Raw genomic sequence first — 22,547 nt, 5'->3', positions numbered from 1 at the left:
AATGCCTCAGAGCCATCCTCAGAGACAAACTGAGGCAGCAGGATGCTAAGGTGACTGTTCCCCAGGCTCAGTCCAAAGCATCAAAAGTGAACCAGAGAGGGGAGAGAAAGAGGGGTGAAGGAAGGTATAAGGGGAGAACTAGAAGGAAAGGGGGGGCAGGCTACAGTCACTGCCTATTTTTTAGTCTTAATGTCAAAAAGGCCAGTTTCTGACATGATCCTCAGGCCTTCCCAGGACCTAGAAAGAAGTCTGACCTAGGTAGGAGCTGGGAGTGGGGTCATCGTTGCAGCCTCACCCACCCCCCCATGGTCACAACTATCTGGCCACAAGGTCCCCTGCACTCAGCCCAGAGAAGAATCTGGGACCCTAGAACCCAAACCACAAAGCCCTTCCTCAAGTTCGATGCATGGTGGGGGGGGGGGGGGTACCAAGAAACACACACGCATACCTGCACACGAACATATGCACACAGACTGAGCATGCACAGATACACACATGCACACGTCCACCAGTTACAACTCCATGTATCTGAGCAACAGGAAGGAGAGGGGACCCAGAAGGCTTGTAGCCGCTTCCTCACAGCTGTGGATTCAGCCCCTCAGCCTCCTTCCTCCCATGCTCCGGCTCTCTTCCCTCTACCTGAAAGAATCTGCCTGGAGGAAAGGGCCCAGAGAATAGCAGAGAGAAGGGAAGGATCCAGGGCCAGGGCCAAGCTAGCAAGCCCTATCTCTGCATCTTCCTCCAGATTAGGGCTAGGGAGGCCCAGATCCATAAGGACCATGTTGGGCCCACCCCAAAGACCCCAAATCAGTTTGGGGTTCTAAGGTCAATCAGTCACTGTATTCCTCAAAATCAGGTGTCAGGGGTTGGGGCGGGGGGTGAAGGACAGAAGAACACATCAGCGACAAACCTCCACGGGAATCTCACTACTTGCTCTTTCATTTGGTTTATTATTAGTAGAGAATTGTCTTAAATAGTTTCTACTGTAACAAATCACACTGACCTCAGATGGATCAATCTGACTGTAGTGTGGGCTGAGGGAAAGGGTGTTGGGGGCACCCCCGGATATCGGAGTCCCTACTGAATTCCTCCTCCCCACCCAGCTCCTTTGTCCCTCCGGCCCACTGAACCATCTGCTTGCCATCACCTTTGTTCACACCCAGATATATAAAACGGTTATCTGCACAGACTGACCTCCATGGCACACCCCTGGCCCCGGCCTGGGTTTGGGCAGGGAGGGCCCCCCGGAGCTCAGCCGCCTCACCCTACAGACGAATAGCAGCATCAGCAGCACGTGAGGGGGGTGGGAAGGAGGGAGGGACAAGGTACGAAAACCAAGAACGTCACATCCACAGCTCACTGATTACACGGGCAATTGAGGCGAGGCGGGGACAGAACAAGACGAGAACAGAAATTGGGGCAGCCACCAGAGCCACGGGGACCACGCTCACCAAAGGGTCTCTTGGATTTTTTGTCAAATCCAAATTCAGCAGGGCCAGTCCTTTCCCCCCGTGCCCTCCTGGCCCAGCGCCGAGTAGGGCGGGGGGGTCAGCACCGCCGTCGTCCCTTCTCTTCTCTCTCTGGGGCTTAGTCTCTGCACTCTGCACTTCCCCTGAGGGCGGGAGAGGGGGCTGGGCCGGAATGTGTGGAGTTGCTTGGTGGGGAGGAGTGTCAGGGACCTCCAAGTGATGCCTCCTTCAGGCCAGCTTCAGGGTGCTGACGGGGAAGGATAGCATGGTGACCATAGTCACTGGGTTTAGGACCGTCTGGCCCACTAACGGGGGGTGATGGACCACCTGGGCACCCACAGTTGGCTTGGCCATGATCGTGGCTGGCGGCCCCAGCCCTCCTGTGCCATTGACTTGCTGGTGGGAAAGGGTGTGGGCAATGTGGCTCACGGCCACCGGCTGTGGATACAGTGGCAGCTGGGAGCCCAGGTGGGCCACGTGGTTGAGGGCTGCAGGATGGACAGTAATGTGGCCAACGGGGGATGTGGCAGGTGCCAGCTGCACGGGGCTGGGGGCCGAAGGGGCAATGTGGGCAATGTGCTTGCCCCCCGGGGCCCTGAAGCACATGGTTCACAGTCTGGATGACTGAGGCGTGGGTGGTGGCAGTGTGAGCGATGACCGTTGAGCCCCGTCCCACCGTGGCCACGAGGTGGGCGGGGGCCGATACGAGGGTCTGGGTGGCAGCTGCTGGAGAGGGGAGGGAGGGGGCTTCTGCCGCAGAACCTCAGGGTGGGAGTGAGGGGCTGGGGCAGCAGGGGCTAGGAGGCAGGCGAGCTGGTTTCAGGAGCTCAGGTTGTGGTCGCTGGCTCAGCTTGGGCAGGCCCATGGCTTCCATGTCTTCATCCATGTTGTCCTCACCTTCTGACGCGGTGGAGGTGGAGACCTGGTAGTCCTCGGGCTGCCCTGCCTGCTGCAGCACCCGCTCCATCTCGAGTGCGTCCATCCACTGGTTCAGCTCACGCTTCAGCTCTGTCAGATGCTGCTGTGTGGCTATCTTTTCCCGAGCCAGACTCTCCATCTCATGCTCGTACTCCTTCTCCTTCCGTTTCAGCGTCTGAATGTATCTCAGGGCACTGCGGAGGACGCTTAGATTCGATGTTTTCTTATCATCCACATTGGGGATGTTTCGTTTCAGAGTCTCAAAGCATTCCTTCAGATGGGCCCGCCTGTCCTTCTCCAATTTGTTGTGGACTTCCCTGGTTCCGATTCCCCCAGGCCGCTTCTTCTGCTCACTTGGCTTCACCTCCTCGGCCCGCGCCAACTTCAGAGCTGCCAATTTTGTTGGCGGAGGTGGCTTCGGGGGTGGCAGCTGGCGCTGAATGGGCTGTTGGACCGCATGGTGCTGGGCGATTGTTAGGATGGGTGTGGGGAAGGGCGGCAAGGGTTTGCCTGTGGGTGCAGCGATGCCCTTCGAGTCCGGCAGGAGTGGGGTGGCAGTGGCTGGTGGCCTGGGAAGTGGGGGGATGGGGTCCTTGATACTGAGTCCAGGTGCACTGACCAAGGCTGGCTGGCGCGGGGCTAGGGTTAGCGGCTGGGCTGGGGGCGGGGGTCAGTGGGAGGGGAGGTGGCGGTGGCATCGGCTGTGGGAAGCCTGTTACCACAGGGATAGGGATGACTGTCACTGGGGTGGCTAGAGGGGGTGGGGGTGCAGGTGGTGGGGCCGGAGGGGACAAGGGAAGTGGGGGGGGGCTCAATCCGGGGTTCTTCAGGGGGCAGCATATGATTAACCATCGTGGCGCTGGCCTTCTGCTCCTGCTCCGGCTCCGGCTCCAGCCGATGTTTCTCATCTTTCTCACGTGCTCTCTGTTGTGGCTGCGCTTGCCATTCCAGGAAGCGGGTCGCCTCCAGCAGCGTCTCAATGCTTATCGCTGGGGCGGCGGGGTCGCGCCGCGGGGCAGGCAGGCAGGCGGGCCTCGGGGGCTGTGGCTGGCCGGGCGGGCGTACTTCGGAGGCCCCGGGGCACCCCGCAGGCCGCGGGGCACCCCGCCGGGGGATAGCGGGAAAGATGCTCCCCAAAAGCGGCCCCCGAAAATGGGAGTTGCAAAAAAATAAAAATGCAAAAAATGCTTGGGTGCAGCCCCAGAATCTCCCCCCGCCCCCTCCGAGGCGGCGCCACCTCCCTCCCGCCCGCCCCTCCTGCCAGGTGCCTTCCGCCCCACGGCCCCCGCGAGTCCCGCCGACAAGAAGCTAGTACTGTATTTCAAATAAGTCAATATGCACACACATTCCTGAAGATGCATGCTGGAATTCCCAACAATGAATGATACTTTTGCCTGCTAATACTTGCTTGTTAAGACCTATCATCAAATTGATTGCTGATTTGTTAAAACTTGGATTTTGCGTGTTTATTTAGAGAATAATGTAATCACTATGATTTTAACTCTGTTACATAACAAATAAAATACATACAATTTTTAAAAAAATTTTCTTCTCTTCTTTTCATTTCATATGCTTTCACCATCCCTTTATTTTTATCCGATGGACCCTCAGTTGCACCTCAGGCTATTATTACCCCTGTGGATCAACCCAGTGCCATCCAGGGCATAGTATCAGCCACTTTGAAAAGTTCCAATTTCTTTACCTTTAAATGAGAAGATTGAACCCACGCAGATCTCATGAAGATCCCATGATCCCATGCAGAGTTGGCATTTTAATATTACTAAGAAGGCGAAAAGTCAGTGAATCCTTGATATAGCAAAGAGAATTGGAAAAGCTAGAGATTTTTAATAACTTTGTGTTGAGGAGAAAGGGTATAAAGACTTGACTTGTGATTTCATTAATATAGGGAAATTCTTGATCTTCTCACAAAGCAGGTTAGTATTGTTTCTTTAACTTGTCTCAGAAGGTTACCTAGTGCACTGACTGTTTAAGTGACTTGCCCAGTACAACAGCTATTACATGAGAAAAGTGATGCTTGAACCTAGATATTCTAGGTTTGAAAGCTAGTTCCTTTTATTAATTTCTTTTTGTAAATTTTTATTTACAACATTCAGTTCCACAGTTTTTTGGGTTTCAAATTTTCCCTTCCTCCCTCTCTTTCCCCCTCCCCCACAGGACAACATGCAATCCAAATGTAAGTTCTATATATATCTTCACGTTAAACTTTTTTACATAATAGTCCAGTTGTAAAGAAGAATAATAACCAATGGAATGAATCATGAGAGAGGAGAAATGAAATGAAAGAAGAAGGAAAAAGAAGAGAAAAAATAGTTTGCCTCACTGTGCATTCAGACTCCTTAATTCTTTCTCTGGGTGTGCATAGCTTTTTCTGTCATGAGTCCTTTGGAGCTGTCTCTGAACCTTGTATTGATGAGAGGAGTCATGTCTATCAAAGTTAGTTCTTACAGAGATCATGTGTCTGTAACCATGTATAGTGATCTCTTGGTTCTGCTCCCCTCACAAAGCATCAGTTCATATAAGTCTTTCCAGGTTGTAATGAAGTCCATCTGTTCCTCAGTTCTTATTGCACAATAGTATTCTGCTACATTCATATACCACAATTTGTTTAGCCATTTGCCATTTGATGGGAATCCCTTTGATTTCCAATTCTTTGCCACCACAAAGAGAGGTGCTATAAATATTTTTGCACATACAGGTCCATTTCCCACTTGTGTGATCTCTTTGTGATATAGCCCTAGATGTGGTATTGCTGGGTATGCATATTTTTGTAGCCCTTTGGGTATAGTTCCAAATTGCTCTGCAGAATGGCTGGATCAGTCCACAACTACACCAACAATGCAGCCATGTTCTAATTCTCCCACATGCTCTCCAGCATTTATCATTTTCCTGTTTTGTCATGTTAGCCAATCTGACAGGAGAGATGTGGTACCTAAGAGTTGTTTTGATTTGCATTTCTCTAATCAGTAGAGATTTAGTGCATTTTTTCATATGCCTATAGATATCTTTAATTTTTTCCTCTGAAAACTACCTGTTCATATCCTTTGACCATTTCTCAATTGGGAAATGACTTATATTCCTATAAATTTGGTTCAGTTCCCTGTATATCTTAGATATGAGGCTTTTATCAGAGATATTGGTTATAAAGATTTTTTTAACCAGTTTTCTGCTTCCCTCCTAATCTTTGTTGCATTGGCTTTGTTTATACAAAAACTTTTCAATTTAACATAATAAAAATTATCCATTTTGCTTTTTGTAATTCTATCTCTTTTGGGTCATGAATTCTTCCCTTTCCTTAAATCTCATAGATAAACTATCCCTTACTCTCCCAAATTGCTTATAGTAACAGCCTATATTACTAAATCAGGAACCCATTTTGACTTTATTTTGGTATATGGTGTAAGATATTGCTCTATGTGGAGTTTCTGCAATACTATTTTCCCGTTTTCCCAGCAGTTTTTGTGAAATAGTGAATTCTGAACCCAGAAGCTGGATTCTTTGGGTTTATCACAGATTAGATTGCTGTAGTCATTGCCTACTGAGTCTTGGGTACCTAACCTATTCCACTGATTCACCACTCTGTTTCTTAGTCAGTACCAAGTAGTTTTGATGATTACTACTTTATAATACAGTAGAAGATCGTGTATGGCTAGGCCATCTTCCCTCCGTTTCTTTTCATTATTTCCTTAGATATTCTGGACCTTTTGTTCTTCCAGGTGAATTTTGTTATTATTTTATACAGCTCTTTAAAATATTTTTTGGTCGTTTGATTGTTATAGCGCTGAATAAGTAAATTAATTTAGGTAATTTTGTCATTTTTATTGTATTAGCTCAGACTAAACAGGAGCAACTGATTTTTTTTCATTTCTTTAGATCTGATTTTATTTGTGTGCAAAGTGTTTCATAATTATGTTCATATAGGTGCTGGGTTTTTTTCATCGGCAGGTAGACTCTCAAATTTTTTTTGTGGCTACAGTAACTTTAAATGGAATGTCTCTTTCTATCTCTTGCTGTTGGGCTTTGTTAGTAACATCAAAGAATGCCGAGAATTTTGGGGGGTTTATTTTATATCCTGCAACTTTAATAACTTTTTTTTTGTTTCAAGTAGTTTTTCACTTGGTTCTCTAAGTAAATCATCATATCACCTGCAAAGAGTGATAACTTGTTTTCTTCTTTGCCTGTTCTAATTCCTTCAGTTTTTTGTTCTTCTCTTATTGCTAAAGTTAACGTTTCTAGTACCAAATTGAATAATAGGGGTGATAATGGACATCCTTCCTTCACCCCTGATATTATTAGGAATGTATCTATCCCCATTCCATATAATGTCTGTTGATGGTTTTAGGTAGATGCTAGTTATAATTTTAAGGAAGACTCCGTTTATTCCTATTCTTTCTAGTGTTTTTAATTAGATTTTTTGTTTTTAGTTTACAATACTTAGTTTTGCATGTTCTTGAGTTTCAAATTTTCTTCCCTTCCCTCCACTCCCCCCGTCACCCCTCAAGATGGCACGCAGCCCGATATGGATTCTACATAAGCCTTCGCATTAAACTTATTTACACAATAGTCAAGTTGCAAAGAAGAATTATGACCAATGGAATGACTCATGAGACAGAAGAAACAAAACCACAAAAAGGAGGAAAAAAAAGAGAGCAAATAGTTTGCCTCAATCTGTATTCAGACTCCACAGTTCTTTCTCTGGAGGCAGCAAGCTTTTACCATCAGGAGTCCTTTGGAGCTGTCTTTGAGCCTTGTATTGCTGAGAAGACCCAAGTCTTCATAGAATCCATATGTCTGTTGTTGTGTATAAGGTTCTCCTTGTTCTGCTCCTCTCACTCAGCATCAGATCATGTAGTTCTTTCCAGATTATCATGAAGTCTGTATCTTCCCCATTTCTTATAGCTCAATAGTATTCCATTACATTTATATACCACAACTTGGTCAGTCATTCCTCAATTGATGGGCATTCTCTTGATTTCCAGTTCTTTACCACCACAAAAAGAGCAGCTATAAATATTTTTTGTACATACAGGTCACTTTCCCACTTGTGTGATCTCTTTGAGATACAACCCTCTAAGTGATATTGCTTAGTGAAAGGGTATGCACATTGATAGCCCTTTGGGCATCCAAAGTTCCAAATTGCTCTCCAAAATGGCTGGATCAGTTCACAACTCCACCAACAATTTATTAATGTTCCAATCTCCCCACATCCTCCCCAGCATTTATCATTTTCCTGTTTTGTCATGTTAGCCAATCTGACAGGAGAGATGTGGTACCTAAGAGTTTTTTTTGATTGGCATTTCTTTAATAAATAGTAACTTAGACCATTTTTTCATATGCCTATAGATATCTTTAATTTCTTCCTCTGAAAAATGCCTGTTCCTATCCTTTGACCATTACTCAGTTGGGGAATGACTTGTATTCCTATAAATTTGGCTCAGTTCCCTGTATGTTTTATATATGAGGCCTTTATCAGAGATGGTGCTTGTACAGATTTTCTCCCAATTTTCTGCTTCCCTCCTAATCTTTGTTTCATTGGCTTTGTTTATACAAGAACTTTTCAGTTTAGCATAATTAAATTATCCATTTTGCATTTTGTAATGCTCTCTATCTCTTGTTGAGTCATGAGTTCTTCCTTTTCCCATAAATCTGACAGTTAAACTATTTCTTGCTCTCCCAAATTGCTTATAGTATCAGCCTTTATTCCTAAATCATGTACCCATTTTAACTTTATTTTGGTTAATGGTGTAGGATATGGGTCTATGCTCAGGTTCTGCCATACTATTTTCCAATTTTCCCAGCAGTTTTTGTGAAATAGTGAATTCTTAACCCAGAAGCTGGATTCTTTGGGTTTATCAAAGAGTAGATTGCTATAGTCGATGTCTACTGCATCTTGTGTATCTAAGCTATTCCACTGATCTACCACTCTGTTTCTTAGCCAGTTCCAGGTAGTTTTGAGGACTGCTGCTTTATAGTACATTTTGATATCTGTATGATTGGACCACCCTCCCTAGCATTTCTTTTCATTAATTAATTCAATATTCTAGACTTTTTGCTCTTCCAGATGAATTTTGTTATCATTTTTCCAGCTCTGTAAAATAATTTTTTGGCAGTTCGATTGGTATTACACTGAATAAATAAATTAATTTAGGTGAAATTGTCATTTTTATTATATTAGCTCTGCATAATCATGAACAACTGATGTTATTCCATTTAATTTGATCTGACTTTATTTGTGTGAGAAATGTTTCCTAATTGTGTTCATATAGACCCTGGGTTTGTCTCAGTAGGAAGACTCTCAGATATTTTATCGTGGCTACAGTAACTTTGAATGGAATGTCTCTTTCTATCTCTTGCTGTTGGACTTTGTTAGTTGATATATAGGAATGGTGAGGATTTATGTGGGTTTATTTTATATCCTGCAACTTTGCTAAAGATGTTTATTATGTCAAGTAGTTTTTTACTTGAATCTCTAGGAATCTCTAAGTAAATCATCATATCATCTACAAAAAGTGATAATTTAGTTTCTTCTTTGCCCATTCTAATTCCTTCAATTTCTTTTTCTTCTCTTAATTCTAAAGCTAACATTTCTAGTACCAAATTGAATAATAGGGGTGATAATGGACATTATTGTTTCACCCCAGATATTAGTGGGAATGCATCTAGCTTATCCCCATTACATATAATGTTGACTGATGGTTTTAGGTAGATGCTATTTATAATGTTAAGGAAGACTCCGTTTATTCCTGTTCTTTCTAATGTTTTAACAGGAATGGGCATTGTATTTTGTCAAAAGGTTTTTCTGCATCTATTGAGATATTCAAATGGTTTCTGCTAGCTTTGTTATTGATATGATCAATTATGCTGATAGTTTTCCTAATACTGTACCAGCCTTGCATTCCTGGAATAAATCTTACCTGGTTGTAGTATATTATTCTCCTAATAAGTTTCTGCAATCTTTTTGCTAATATTTTATTTAAAATTTTTGCATCAATATTCATTAGGGAAATTAGTCTATAATTTTCTTTCTCTCTTTTGACTCTTCCTGGTTTAGGCATCATTACAATATTTATGTCATGAAAAAGGTATTTGATAGGACTCCTTCTTCACCTATTTTCCCAAATAGTCTATAAAGTATGGGAATTAATTGTTCTTTAAATGTTTGATAGAATTCACATGTAAAAGCATCTTGCCTTGGACATTTTTTCCCAGGGAGTTCATTGATGGTTTGCTCAATTTCTTTTTCTGAGCTGCGGTTATTTCGGTAATTTACTTCCTCTTTTGTTATCCTTTGTAATTTGTATTTTTTGTAAATATTCTTCCATTTACCTGAGGTTATCAAATTTGTGAGCATACAATTGGGCAAAATAATTCCTAATTATTGTTTTAATTTCCTTTTCATTGGAGGCGAATTCACCCTTTTAATTTTTGATGCTGGTAATTTGGTTTTCTTCTTTCTTTTTTCTAATCAAATTGTCCAAGGGTTTATCAATTTTATTGTTGTTTTTAATAAAACCAGCCTTTAGTATTGTTTATCAGGTCAATAGTTTTCTTGATTTCAATTTTATTAATCCTTCCTTTGATTTTCAGTATTTCTAATTTGGTATCTAACAGGAGATTTTCATTTCGTTCTTTTTCTAGTTTTTTTCAGTTGCATGACCATTTCATTGATCTCCTTTTTATCTATTTTATTCATGTAAGCATTTAGAGATATAAAACTTGCACTTAAAACTTTTCTGCATCCGATAAGTTTTGGTATGTTGTCTCATTATTGTCATTCTCTTGAATGAAGTTATTAATTGTTTCTATGATTTGTTCTTTGGCCCACTCATTCTTTAGAATTAGATTATTTAGTTTCCAACTAATTTTAAGTTTATATTTCCATGTTCCTTTATTACAAATAATTTTTATTGCATCATGGTCTGAGAAGGATTCATTGACTCTTTTAGCCTTTCTGCACTAGATTGTGAAGTTTTTATGCCCTAGCGCATAGTCATTTTTTGAGTATTTGCCATGTACCACTGAGGAAAAAAAATATTCCTTTTTATCTCCACTCAGTTTTCTCCAGAGATCTGTCATATCTGCCTGTTCTAAAATTCTGTTCACCTTCTTAACGTCTTTCTTGTTTATTTTGAGGTTAAATTCATCAAGTTCATAACGGGGAATGTTGAGGTCCCCCACCGGAATGGTTTTGCTGTTTCTTTCTTACTGTAACTCCTTTAATTTCTCCTCTAATAATTTGCATACTACATCACTTGCTGCATATATGTCAAAAAATGGTATTGCTTCATTGTCAATGGTGTCTTTTAGCAGGATATAGTTTTCTTCCTTATCTCTTTTACTTAGATCTATCTTTGCTTTTGCTTTGTCCAAGATTAGTATTGCTACTCCTGCTTTTATTTTTTACTTTTGCTACTCTATCCTTTTCCTTTTATGCTGTGTGTATCCCCTTTTTTCAAATGTGTTTCTTGTAAAAACCATATTGTAGGGTTATGGTTTTTGATCCATTTTGCTATCCGTCTCTGTTTTATGGGAGAGCTCATCCCATTCACATGCAAAGCTATGATAACTATCTGTGTCTTTTTCTCCATCCTGTTTTCCCCTCCCTCCTGTTTATGCTCTTATTTCTCCCTCCATCCTTCAACTCCACAAAAGAATTTTGCTTTTGACCACCGTCTCCCTCAATTAACCCTCCCTCTTGATTTCCCTCCCTTATCTTACCCTTTTCCCCTTGCTACTTCTTCCCTCCCTTCTGACCAGTTCCCCCTTTCCCTTCCTCTTTCCCCTCCTACTGCCCGTAGGATAAGTTTCATTTCTATACTCATAAGAATATGTTATTCTCTTCTTGAATCAAACTCAATGAGAGTAAAGCTCATATACTACTCTTCTCCCTCCCTTCTTTCCCTGTACTATAATATGTTTTTGTGCCTCTTCATGTGATGTAATTTACCCTTTTCTACTACCTCCTTACCTCTTCTCACAGAACCCTCCCTTTACATCCCTTAGTTATGTTTTTATCATTATATCAATTATTTTATACTGACACCCACAGTCTATGTGTATCCCTTTCAATTGTCATAATAACTGTAATATTCTCAAGATTGACATATATGTATACATATGTGTATATATGTGTATATATATATAAACATATATAAAACAATATAATCCTGTATAAGGATGTAAACAATCTGCCTGTATTGATTAACAAGTTTTGTGAGGTTTTTTTCCCTTTTTTTATCTTTTTATGTGTCTCTTCAGTTTTGTATTTGGAGATCAAATTTTCCATTGAGTTCTGGCCTTTTCATCAGGAAGGTCTGGAATTCCCTTATTTCGTTGAATGTCATCTCCTTGCCTGAAAAATTATGCTCAGTTTAGCTGGGTAGCTGATCCTTGGAAGTAGTCCAAGCTCCTTCACCCTTTGGAATATCATATGCCAATTTTTCCTGTCATTTAATGTAGAAGTTGAAAGATCCTGCATGATCCTTACTGTAGTTCCACGATACTTGAATTGTTTCTTTTTGGCTGCTTGCAGTATTTTCTCCTTGGCTTGATAATTTTGAAATTTCACTATAATATTTCTTGAAGTTTTCAATTTGGGATCTTTTCACGGGGTGATCTGTGGATTCTTTTGATGACTAATTTCCCCTCTGGTTCTAGGACCTCTGGGCACTTATCTTTGATAATTTCTTCGAAGATACTGTCCATGCTCATTTATTTCATCATGGCTTTCCAGTAGACCAATAATTCTTAGATTATCTCTCCTCTATCTATTTTCCAGGTCAATTATTTTTCCAATCATATATTTCATGTTTTCTTCTATTGTTGTTTTCATTCTTTACATTTTGTTTGACTACTTCTTGATGCCTCATAGAGACATTAGCTTCCACTTACTCAATTCTAATTTTTAATGAATTACAGTCTTTGTTTTGCTTTTGATACTCCTTTTCCAATTGGTCAATTTTACCTTTCAGGGTGTCATTTTCTCTATTTAGATTCTGCATCTCCTTAGCCCTTTTGCCGCTCTTGTTTTTTAAAGCTTTGATTTCATCAGTGGTTTTTTTTTTCATTTTTTCTTTTAATTTGTTTTTTTTTTAATCCTCCTTTAACTCTTCCAGGAATGCTTTTTGGTGTTGAGACCAGTTCACATTCCCTTTTGCAGTATCAGATGTCCATATAGTGTCAATGCTATCCTCTTCTGAATTGGTATTTTGATCTTCCGTCTCCATAAAAAGAATCAGTGGTCTTTGGTTTTTTTCATGTTCTTCATGTTGGTTAGCTTTTTCCTGGCTTGCAGTGGATTTCTGCTTTTGGGCTCAGGGAGCTCTGTCCCAGGTTTCTTATTCTGAGAATTGTGAGCCTAGTTACTGGCTTTATATGTTGTGGCCTTTGGTTTCCTGAGGTGTGGGGGATGGGTCATGTGGGTGCCAGAAGTCTCCTTTTCCCCTGGGACCGCTCTCCAGCACAGTTGGTCTCAACCTGGTGTCTGCCACTTCCCCTGGCATGTCTGGGTTCCTGTTGTCGACCCTTGCTCCCTCCATCCTTCTGGGACTCAGGAATTTCCACTGTTTGGCTACTGAAGCCCCACTTCTGGCTCCTCTATTGCAGGGTTTTTCCCAATGTATTCTCAGGGTCAGGGAGGGAGGGAAGGATAAGAGCCATTTACCTGGCCATTATGTCTCCTGGGAAGTTCAAGAAGGCAAGTTTCAAACCTTTGGGCTGCAAGCCTTAGGGGTAGATGCCTCCTGGCCACAGGCACTGCGCTGCTGCCTTCTGTCCTTTCAACAGACTCCTATTCTGTGTTGGGAGGCGTGGGGATCTCCACTGGTTGTGAGTGCCCAGCTTCCTCCCAGCCTCAATTGCTGGCTCGTTTCCACAGCTGCTTTCCCTTTGGTGTGGTCTGGTGCAGCTCTGCCAGGCAGGTGCTTTCCCAGCCTACAGATCTGTCCTGTTGACCTTGCAGACTCTCCTGGCTTGGAAACTTGCCCCACTCAGTCTACTGGTGGCTTCTAACTCTCACAAATCTGCTCAGATTCACTTTTTTAGAGGTATCTGACAGAACTTGTGAGAGAGCAGCCATCTTGGATCTGCCCCTGATTTCTATTGTTTTTAATAGGAGTGGGTATCGTATTTTGTCAAAAGCATTTTCGGCATCTGTTGAGATAATCATATGGTTTTTGCTTGTTTTGTTGTTGACATGATCAATTACACTGATAGTATTCCTAATAATGAATGAGCTTTGCATTCCTAGTATAAATCTTACCTGGCCATAGTGTATTATTCTTGTGGTAAGTTGCTGCAATCTTTTTGCTAATATTTTATTTAAAATTTTTGCATCAATACTCATTAGGGAAATTGGTCTATAGTTTTCGTTCTCTGTTTTGACTCTTCCTGGTTTAGATATTAGTACCATATTTGTGTCAGAAAAAGAATTTGGTAGGACTCCTTCACCTATTTTTCCAAATAGTCTATAAAGTATGGGAATTAATTGTTCTTTATATGTTTGATAGAATCCACATGTAAAACCATCTGGCCCCAGAGATTTTTCCCTAGGGATTTCATTGATGATTTGCCCAATTTCTTTTTTTTTCAGATGGGGTTATTTTAGTATTTTTCTTCCTCTTCTGTTAACCTGGGCAATTTATATTTTTCTGCATGCTCATCTATTTCCCTCAGGTTGTCAAATTTATGGGCATGCAATTGTCCAAAATAATTTCTAATTTTTTTTTAATTTCCTCTTCATTGGAGGTGAATTCACACTTTTCATTTTTGATACTGGTAATCTGGTTTTCTTCTTTCTTTTAATCAAATTGACCAAAGGTTTATCAATTTTATTGTTTTTTTTTCACCTAACCAGTTCTTAATTTTATTTAGTAATTCAATAATTTTCTTGATTTCAATTTTATTAATCTTTCCTTTGGTTTTCAGTATTTCTAACCTGTTAATGGGGGATTTTGAATTTGGTCTTTCTCTAGCTTTTTCAGTTGCATGCCCATTGATCTCCTTTTCCCCTATTTTATTCATGTAAGCATTTAGGGATATAAAACTTCCCCTAAGAATGGCTTTTTCTGCATCCCATAAGTTTTGGTATGTTGTCTTATTACTGTCATTCTCTTGAATGAAGTTATTAATTGTTTCTGTGATTTGTCCTTTGACTCACTCATTCTTCAGGATTAGATTATTTAGTTTCCAATTAATTTTTAGTTTATCTTTCCATGGTTCTTTATTACAAATAATTTTTATTGCATCATGATCTCAGGATGTATAGACTATGTCTGCCTTTCTGCACTAGATTGTGAGGTTGTTATGCTTTAGTACATGGTCAATTTTTGTGTATGTGTCTGGTACTGCAGAGAAAAAGGTATATTCCTTTCTATCCCCTTTCAGTTTTCTCCAGAGGTCTATCATAACTACCTTTTTCTAAAATTCTATTCACCTCCTCAACTTCTTTCTTGTTTATTTTGAGGTTAGATTTATTAAGTTCATAGAAAGGGAGACTGAGATCCCCTACTAGTAGAATTTCACTGTCTATTTCTTCCCATATCTCTCTTAATTTCTCCTCTAAGAATTTGTATGCTATACCACTTGGTGTATGTATGTCAAGTAATGATATTGCTTCATTGTCTATGGTGCCTTTTAGCAGGATATAGTTTCCTTTCTTATCTCTTTTAATTAGTTCTATCTTTGCTTTTGCTTTGTCTGAGATTAGGATTGCTACCCTTGTTTTTTTTTTTTACTTCAGCTGAAGCATAATATGTTCTACTCCAGCCTTTTACCTTTACCCTGTGTGTATCCCCCATTTCAAATGTATTTCTTGTAAACAATATATTGTAGGATTGTGGTTTTAAATCCATTATGCTATCCATCTCTGTTTCATGGGAGAGTTTGCCCCATTCACATTCACATTTATGATTACTATCTGTGTATTTTTCTCCATCTTATTGCCACCCATTTATGCTTTTATTTCTCCCCTCCACTCCTCAAAAGTTTTCCCATTGACCATCACCTTCCTCAATTTTCCCTCCCTATTGATACCCCTCCTTTGTCCCCTTGCTACTTCTTCCCTCTCTTCTAACAACCCCCACCCTTTTCTTTCACCTTTCCCCTCCTACTGCCTGTAGGACAATTTTGATTTCTATAGTTATCATAGTATGTTATTCCCTCCTTGAACCAAATGTTGGAAAGTAAAGTTCAAACACTGCTCTTCTCCTTCCTGTCTTTCCCTCCACTATAACATGTTTTCATGCATCTTCTTGTGATGCAATTTACCCTTTTCTACCTCTTTCTTACCTCTTCTTGCAGAACAATCCCTTTGTACCCCTCGATCCTGCTTTTTATCATCAAATCAGTTACTTTATACTGACATAGTCTCTCTATATATATGTTTTCAATTTTTGCAATAACTGTACCATTCTCAAGACTGACATATATGTATATATACATATATACACTATATATACAGATGTACTATATATATACATATATAGATATACAATATATATGTATGTATATATGTATGTATACATATGTATATATGTATATGTGTGTGTCAATGCTGTCTTCTTCTGAATTGGAATTTTATCTTCCTTGTCTCCATAATAAGAATCAAATAAGAATTGATTTTCTGGGTTGCTTCTTCATGCTGGTTGTCTTTTTCCTGGCTTTTAAAGTGGATCTCTGCTTCTGGAGCTTAGGGGGCTCTGTCCCAAGCTTCTTATCCCAGGAAATATGGGTCTGGTTACTGGCCTTGTGTGCTGTGGCCTCTGGTTTTGTCAGCTAAAGTCTATATAATGTTGCCACCCACCTGGTGCTGATTTGGAGCTGATTGGTATGTGAAGGGTGAAGCAAGGTGAATGTCTTTCTGAGTTCCTCTAGGTTACACTGAAGCTCCTGGTGTGAGGTGTGAGGGAGAGGTGGTTTGACTGCTCGAATTCTCGTCTTCCCCTAAGGCTGTTCTGTAGCATGGGTGGTCTCAGCCACTATCTGCACTGGTGTCTGCCACTTTCCCTGGCTCTGAAAAGGCACATCTGGGGGCCTGGTCTTGATGCTTGTGGGCTACACCCCACTGGGGGTCAGGAGCTCCTGCTGGTCTGCTGAGGTGGGGTCTACTGGGACACCTCTCTTCCTATACTATTCTCCTTCTGGTATCACAAGAGGGGCCATTTCTCCAGCCTCCTGAGTTATAATACTTCTGAAGCCCTACTATTCCAGGGTTCCTCCCAGGGTAGTATTCTCTGGGTGAGGAAGGGAGGAATGCAAGCCATTTTACCTAGTCATCATGGCTCCTGGAAGTTCAAGAAGGCAAGTTTCAAACCTTTAGACCATGGGCTGAAAGCCTCAGAAGTTGCCACAGCTGCAGGCTCTGTGATGCTGTCTTACGCAACTCCAACAGAATTCTGTCCTGGGCTGAGAGGCATGGGAATTGCTACTGCAGCTGGCTATTCAGCCCTAGGCCTGCTTCTACTCCTGCTCAAGTATGGTTTAGTTCCATGTGCCCAGCTCTTTCCCAGCCTGGTTTGCTGGCTAGGTTCCCCTGCTATTCACATTTGTGTGTGATCAGGAGCAGTTCTGAGTGCCTGGCATTCTCCCAGCCCACAGATCTGGCCTGTTGACCCTGTGGACTCAACCGGCTTTGAAATCTGCCACAGTCAGTCTGCTAGTATCTTCTATCTCTCTCATATCTGCTCAGATTCACTTTTCTGACAGAATTTGGAAGAGAGCTCCAGTAAGTCCTTGCTTTCATACCACCATCTTGGCTCTGCCCCTATTACATTGTTAATATTTGTTTCAGGAACTTGTTCCAAGCTCATTCTTATTTATTTCTAGCTTGTTTGTTCAGTTTACCTTCATACTGACAATAATTCGTTATGTCCTAAGTATAAGGATACCCCTCCCCCACCACATACAGATTATAACCCTTTCCCATGCAACTCTGGCTCCTGTTTTGTCTTTGCTAATAAATAAAACATAACAAAACAAGCAAACAAACAAAATACCCCCTTGGGGCTATGATTGCTCCACTAAGAGTGCTCATCTCTTGTCTTCGTTGCCCCAAAGAGTTTGCCTCTTTCCAGGCCTTATACAATATTAGTAATGTCTTTCACTGCCTTTGTACATGAGTCATAAATGGGAATGTATTGCCCACTTATGCCCACTATGTCACAGTGAATTAAAAGAGGTTCTTTGATTTATACCTCAGGTCAAACTTAAAATCATCTCTCTACCTTTTTTTCCAAGGAAAACAGCCCAAATTTTATTGACTAAAATAACTATGATTGATAGCTTTTCATCAGTAATGGCTATTTTTTAAAGAAAAGATTGGCTAGGACTATTTTACCTCTTCAAAGCTCCTACAGCAAACAGTCAACTGTAGAAGTCCAGTGTGGGTCATTTGAATGATCCCATCAAAGTAAGAAAGATCAAAGTTATACTCCAAAGCATTTTCATCTCTCCTTTCACAGTTAAACCAGGTAAAGTTTTCAATTCAATCAGGCCTAAATGTTTTGTCAATTAGAAGAAAGTTTCTTATTTATTAATTTTTCTTAACATTCTTTCAATTACATTAACTTATAAATGTTTCCATTCTATCCCTTTCCCAGGAATCCACAACAGATTAGTTTTTTAATGAGAAAAAATGCTCAGTTATCAGAGTTCTATTGAATCTACCCTCCTTTTCAATTAAGCATTTGAGTTCCTTACACCTTCAAATCCCTTTCAGCCTGAAGAGAAAAGAAAATGTCGGTCAAATGCTAATTTTTAAAAATGCGTCTTGTCTAAAAAATATGTCTTTATAAGCATATTGACCTCATAGGATAAATCAAGAACTATAAATAATATGTGTGTCAATATGAATACAATTAGATCATAAAATAGAAACACTTGAATGAATGAATGAGAAATGATTTTTAAAATGCTTATTATGTCCCAGCCACTGAGTTAAAGGCTGATGATACAAAAAGAAAGGAACATGCAAGAGAGTCCTTACTTTCAAGGAACTTACTTTCTAACATGGGAAGACTAAACACAAAAGGGAGCTAGAGGTGAAAATCAGTTCATAGAGTTAGGTTATTCCTTTCTAGATGTTGAAATGAACATCACAGTACTGAAAATCACCCCAACCATATTTTAATTGGTTCTTCTTCATCTACAATTATATAAACTTGATTTTCAGTGGCTTGATAGGCCTTTCCCTTAAACTTCAGCGTTTATTCTGTAAGTCAACATTTTAATCACCAGAACTGGAGCTGCAAACAACTTCATGGTTTCACTTTGTAGGAGATTCATATGACTATTTTCTCTCATGTGAATTTACATTATTTTGCCATCCAGATTTCCTTGGGGATTCTAAAATAACCCCAAACATTAAGTAAAAGTAATTTACCATAGCTGAGAATCACATGGCTACACATTCAAAGAAAAGCTATATTATAATATTTTAGAAGTGCTTCCAAACATACTAGATGATGCACAACATAGAGACCCAGACACTCTCCAGTGGGTGCATACTTTTGATTAGTCCACATGAGACAAAGAGGCAGGATCAATGAGAAGATGCTCTCAGCTCTGGGATCTTCAGCATCTCTGAAATTTGGTGGATGGAGCCAGGATGAGTCACAGGTAAGTTTTTTTTTTCTTCTTGCAAATGGGGACTATGTTTAATTCCAAGATTCAAACATTCTCCTCAAATGGAGGATAAGCTTTTGATTTACAGTGAAATCCAAACCCAAGCAAGTTTTCTCAGTTTCTTCTTTCTTGGTGAACATTTTACAGAGCTATGGAGAGACAGTGCCTTCAGGAATTCCTCTTCTTCAAAATTCCTTTTACCAAGCCGATTTCATAATTTCCCTCCAGGCTTAGAAATGTGAGCTGGCCTATATATTTCCCATTTCTTGACTGTTTTGGCAATTTTCCCTGGAAGGGAGGAAAAATCCTATAAAGTTTCCTTTGGCCTCCAAAACAGAAACATCTGTTTGTAGCCATGAGTAGCTTTTTGGCTGAGCCTCAGTCTGCACTTGATTATTTCTACTGCTTTCACCAGCATCAATGTCAGTGGAGTCAGGCAAGAATAGAAAGATTCATAATAAATGATGGAATGGCATGGGTGAGAAAAAGAGGAAGAAAGGTACAAAGCCACCCTGGTCCTAAGCCTTTTGTTGAACTTGATGTACAAGAAAAATTAGAACACCAAACTACTCAATTAGTATTCTCCAGGTGAAAAAATCAGCCCATTGCTTTTTGTAAATACAGCTGCTTGGCAAGGAAAAATAGGCAAAAGTGACAGATTGTTTGTTTCCCCTCTAGTTATTTTAAGTGAGACTTGGGGAGAAAGAATTGCTTGCTGACCTGTCTGTAAGTTACTTCACAGTGGAACTGGCAGAAAGCAACACCTTCTGGCTTAAATTAATAGACATCTTCCTTATTTCAAATAGTTTAACAGGTGCAAGTGAGTCTCTGCTATGAACAAAGCTTTGTATATGGCTGTTTACTCATCTCTTTCATAAGGTGATGCACCTGATCTTCCATAGAGATCCCTGCTTGCAAGGTTTGTTGGGGTTCTGGTGATCCACATGGTTACTTCAATATTTCAATGAACAATTTAGATGGCTATTCTCTCCAGTAGTGCTGATCACAAGCTATTCCATGCGTTGGCAAGCCTTTGTGACTGTTGTCCATATCCTCCAATAAATCCTTCACAAGGCATTAGACCAATGTGAGGGGTCATTCTGTTAATTCGATAATTTATTTCAATTCAGCAAATATATATTAAGGATCTACAACATACAAAGCATGATATTAAGCAGAAAATATGAAGACAAAAATAAAACTAACCCTATACTCAAGATTACATTCAGCTAGGGAGGATAAAGCATGGACAAGGCAGGGGTGGGGAATGTGTGGTCTTAAGGCTACATGTGTCCTTCTAGGTCCTTAAGTGTAGCCTTTTGGCTGAATCCAAATTTTACAGAACAAATCCTTTTATTTTTATTGGTCTGTCATATTATTTTATTTTATTTTTAAATGGACTATTTAAAATACCAAAGAAAAAAAAGTTTAAATGACATAATCCTCCCAGACTGACCAGCACAATTAGACTACTAGTAAACAATAAGGGCAAAACTGATGGCTGCTATGCTCATTATTAGTTCTAACTTTCCCCACCTGCCTGGTGTCACTATTACACAAGGCTGGTTGGTGAGAGTTTATTGGGATCAAGTATACCAGTCTATTAGCAGCTTTTGATTACAGCACACAGTGTTTCTGTTTGAAGCAGAATTTGTGTTGAGCATAGCTCAACAATAATTTTTTTTTTAAAAAATTTCTTTCTCCCCAAGACGGCATGAAGTCTCATATAACTGTCATGTATAACTTCGCATTGAATTAATTTATGCACTAGTCAAGTCGTGGAGAAGAATTTTGACCAATGGAATGAATCATGAGAAAGAAGAAACAGAACCAAAAAAAAAAAACCCAAAAACAAAAACAAAAGAGAAGCAGAAAAGGCGAGCATGTAGTGTGCCTCAGTCTGTATTCAAACTTCGCAGTTCTTTGTCTCGATGAAGATAGCATTCTCCATCGTGAGTCCCCTGGAGTTGTCCTTGCCCCTTAGGTTGCTGAGAAAAGCGCAGTATGTCAGGGTTGGTCCTCACGGAATCCATATATCTGTGGCTGTGCACAAAGTTCTCCTGGCTCTGCTCCGCTCACTCAGCATTATGTCGTGTAGGTTTTTCCAGGTTGTTATGAAGTCTGCATCATCCCCATTTCTTATGGCACAATAGTATTCCATCACCTTCATATACCACAGCTTGTTCAGCCATTCCCCAATTGATGGGCATCCCTTTGATTTCCAATTCTTGGCTACCACAAAGAGAGCTGCTATAAATATTCTTGTACATATGGGTCCTTTTCCCGCTTGCGTGATTTCTTTGGGATACAACCCTAGAAGTGGTAAACAATAATTTTTAGTTGGATTTCTGTATTGTAAAACTTTAAATTTAGGGCACTTTCATGCATTTCTTTTCATTTGAGTGATAAACAATTAATTGAATTTAGTGTGACTCTTAATCTCATGGTTATCTTTTACACAGGCATGGTGTGCTGTTCTGTAGGCTCTTTTTTCATGCTGTGAGATTTTCTTCCATCCTATCCCACCAATCTTTTATTCTGTTTTCTCCTTTGACCCTGTTGCTTTCCAAAAATGTTTACTTCTGACTATCGCCTCCCCCAATCTTCCCTCTCTTCTATAATCTGGCTCCCTCTTATCATCTTTCCCCCTACTTTCCTGTAGAGTAAGTAACCCAAATGAGCGTGTGTGTTATTCCCTCCTTAAGCAAAATCTTATGAGAGTAAGGTTCATTCATTCCCTTTCACCATTCATCTCTTCCCTTCCATTGTAACAGCTTTTACTTGCCTCTTTTATCTGAGATAATTTACCCCATTCTATCTCTCGCTTTCTCTTTCTCCCAATATATTTCTCTCTCACCACTTAATTTTATTTTTTTAGATTTCACCTTTTTCATATTCAGCTCACCCTGTGCCCTCTGCCCCCCGCCCCCACAGACAAACACAGACATCTTTCCATGTAGGAATATAAGCAATTCAGGTTAATAAGTCCGTTATGATTTCTCTTTCCTGTTTAACTTTTCATGCTTCTCTTGATTCTTGTATTTGAAAGTCACATTTTCTATTCAGCTCTGGTCTTTTCATCAAGAATGTTTACAAGTTCTCTATTTCATTGAATATCCATTTTTTCCCCTGAAGTATTATACTCTGTTTTGCTGGGTATGTGACCCTAGCTCCTTTGATCTCCAGAATATCATATTCCAAGCCCTCTGATCCTTGAATGTAGAAGTGCTAGATCTTGTGTTACCCTGATTGTGTTTCCATAATACTCAAATTCTTTTTTTCTGCCTACTTTCAATATTTTCTCCTTGACCAGGGAACTCTGGAATTTGGTGACAATATTCCTAGGAGTTTTTCTTTTGGTATTTTTTTCAAGAGGCAATCAGTGGATTCTTTCAATTTCTATTTTACCCTCTGTTCTAGAATATTAGGGCAGTTTTCCTTGATAATTTCTTGAAAGATGATGTCTAGGTTCTTTAATTGACCATGGCTTTCAGGTAGTCCAATAATTTTTATATTATTTCT

At 40.3% G+C, this 22,547-nt stretch overlaps 1 protein-coding gene across 1 annotated transcript in view; it reads right to left on the bottom strand.

Moving 5' to 3' along the window:
- Nucleotides 1–1,697: 1,697 nt before the first annotated feature.
- The window catches only part of LOC118847328 (max-binding protein MNT-like), a 65,832-nt gene continuing 44,982 nt past the window's right edge, over nucleotides 1,698–22,547 (bottom strand). The window contains 4 exon segments of the mRNA XM_036755801.1: nucleotides 1,698–2,060; nucleotides 2,062–3,054; nucleotides 3,056–3,196; nucleotides 3,198–3,695. Coding sequence (XP_036611696.1) covers nucleotides 1,698–2,060; nucleotides 2,062–3,054; nucleotides 3,056–3,196; nucleotides 3,198–3,695 — 1,995 coding nt within the window.

The sequence above is a fragment of the Trichosurus vulpecula genome, chromosome 4 (genome assembly GCF_011100635.1).
Source record: "Trichosurus vulpecula isolate mTriVul1 chromosome 4, mTriVul1.pri, whole genome shotgun sequence".
Classification (NCBI taxonomy): Eukaryota; Metazoa; Chordata; class Mammalia; order Diprotodontia; family Phalangeridae; genus Trichosurus; species Trichosurus vulpecula.
The sequence above is the reverse complement of the archived record's forward strand: the minus strand, read 5'-3'. Positions and strand labels throughout refer to the sequence as shown.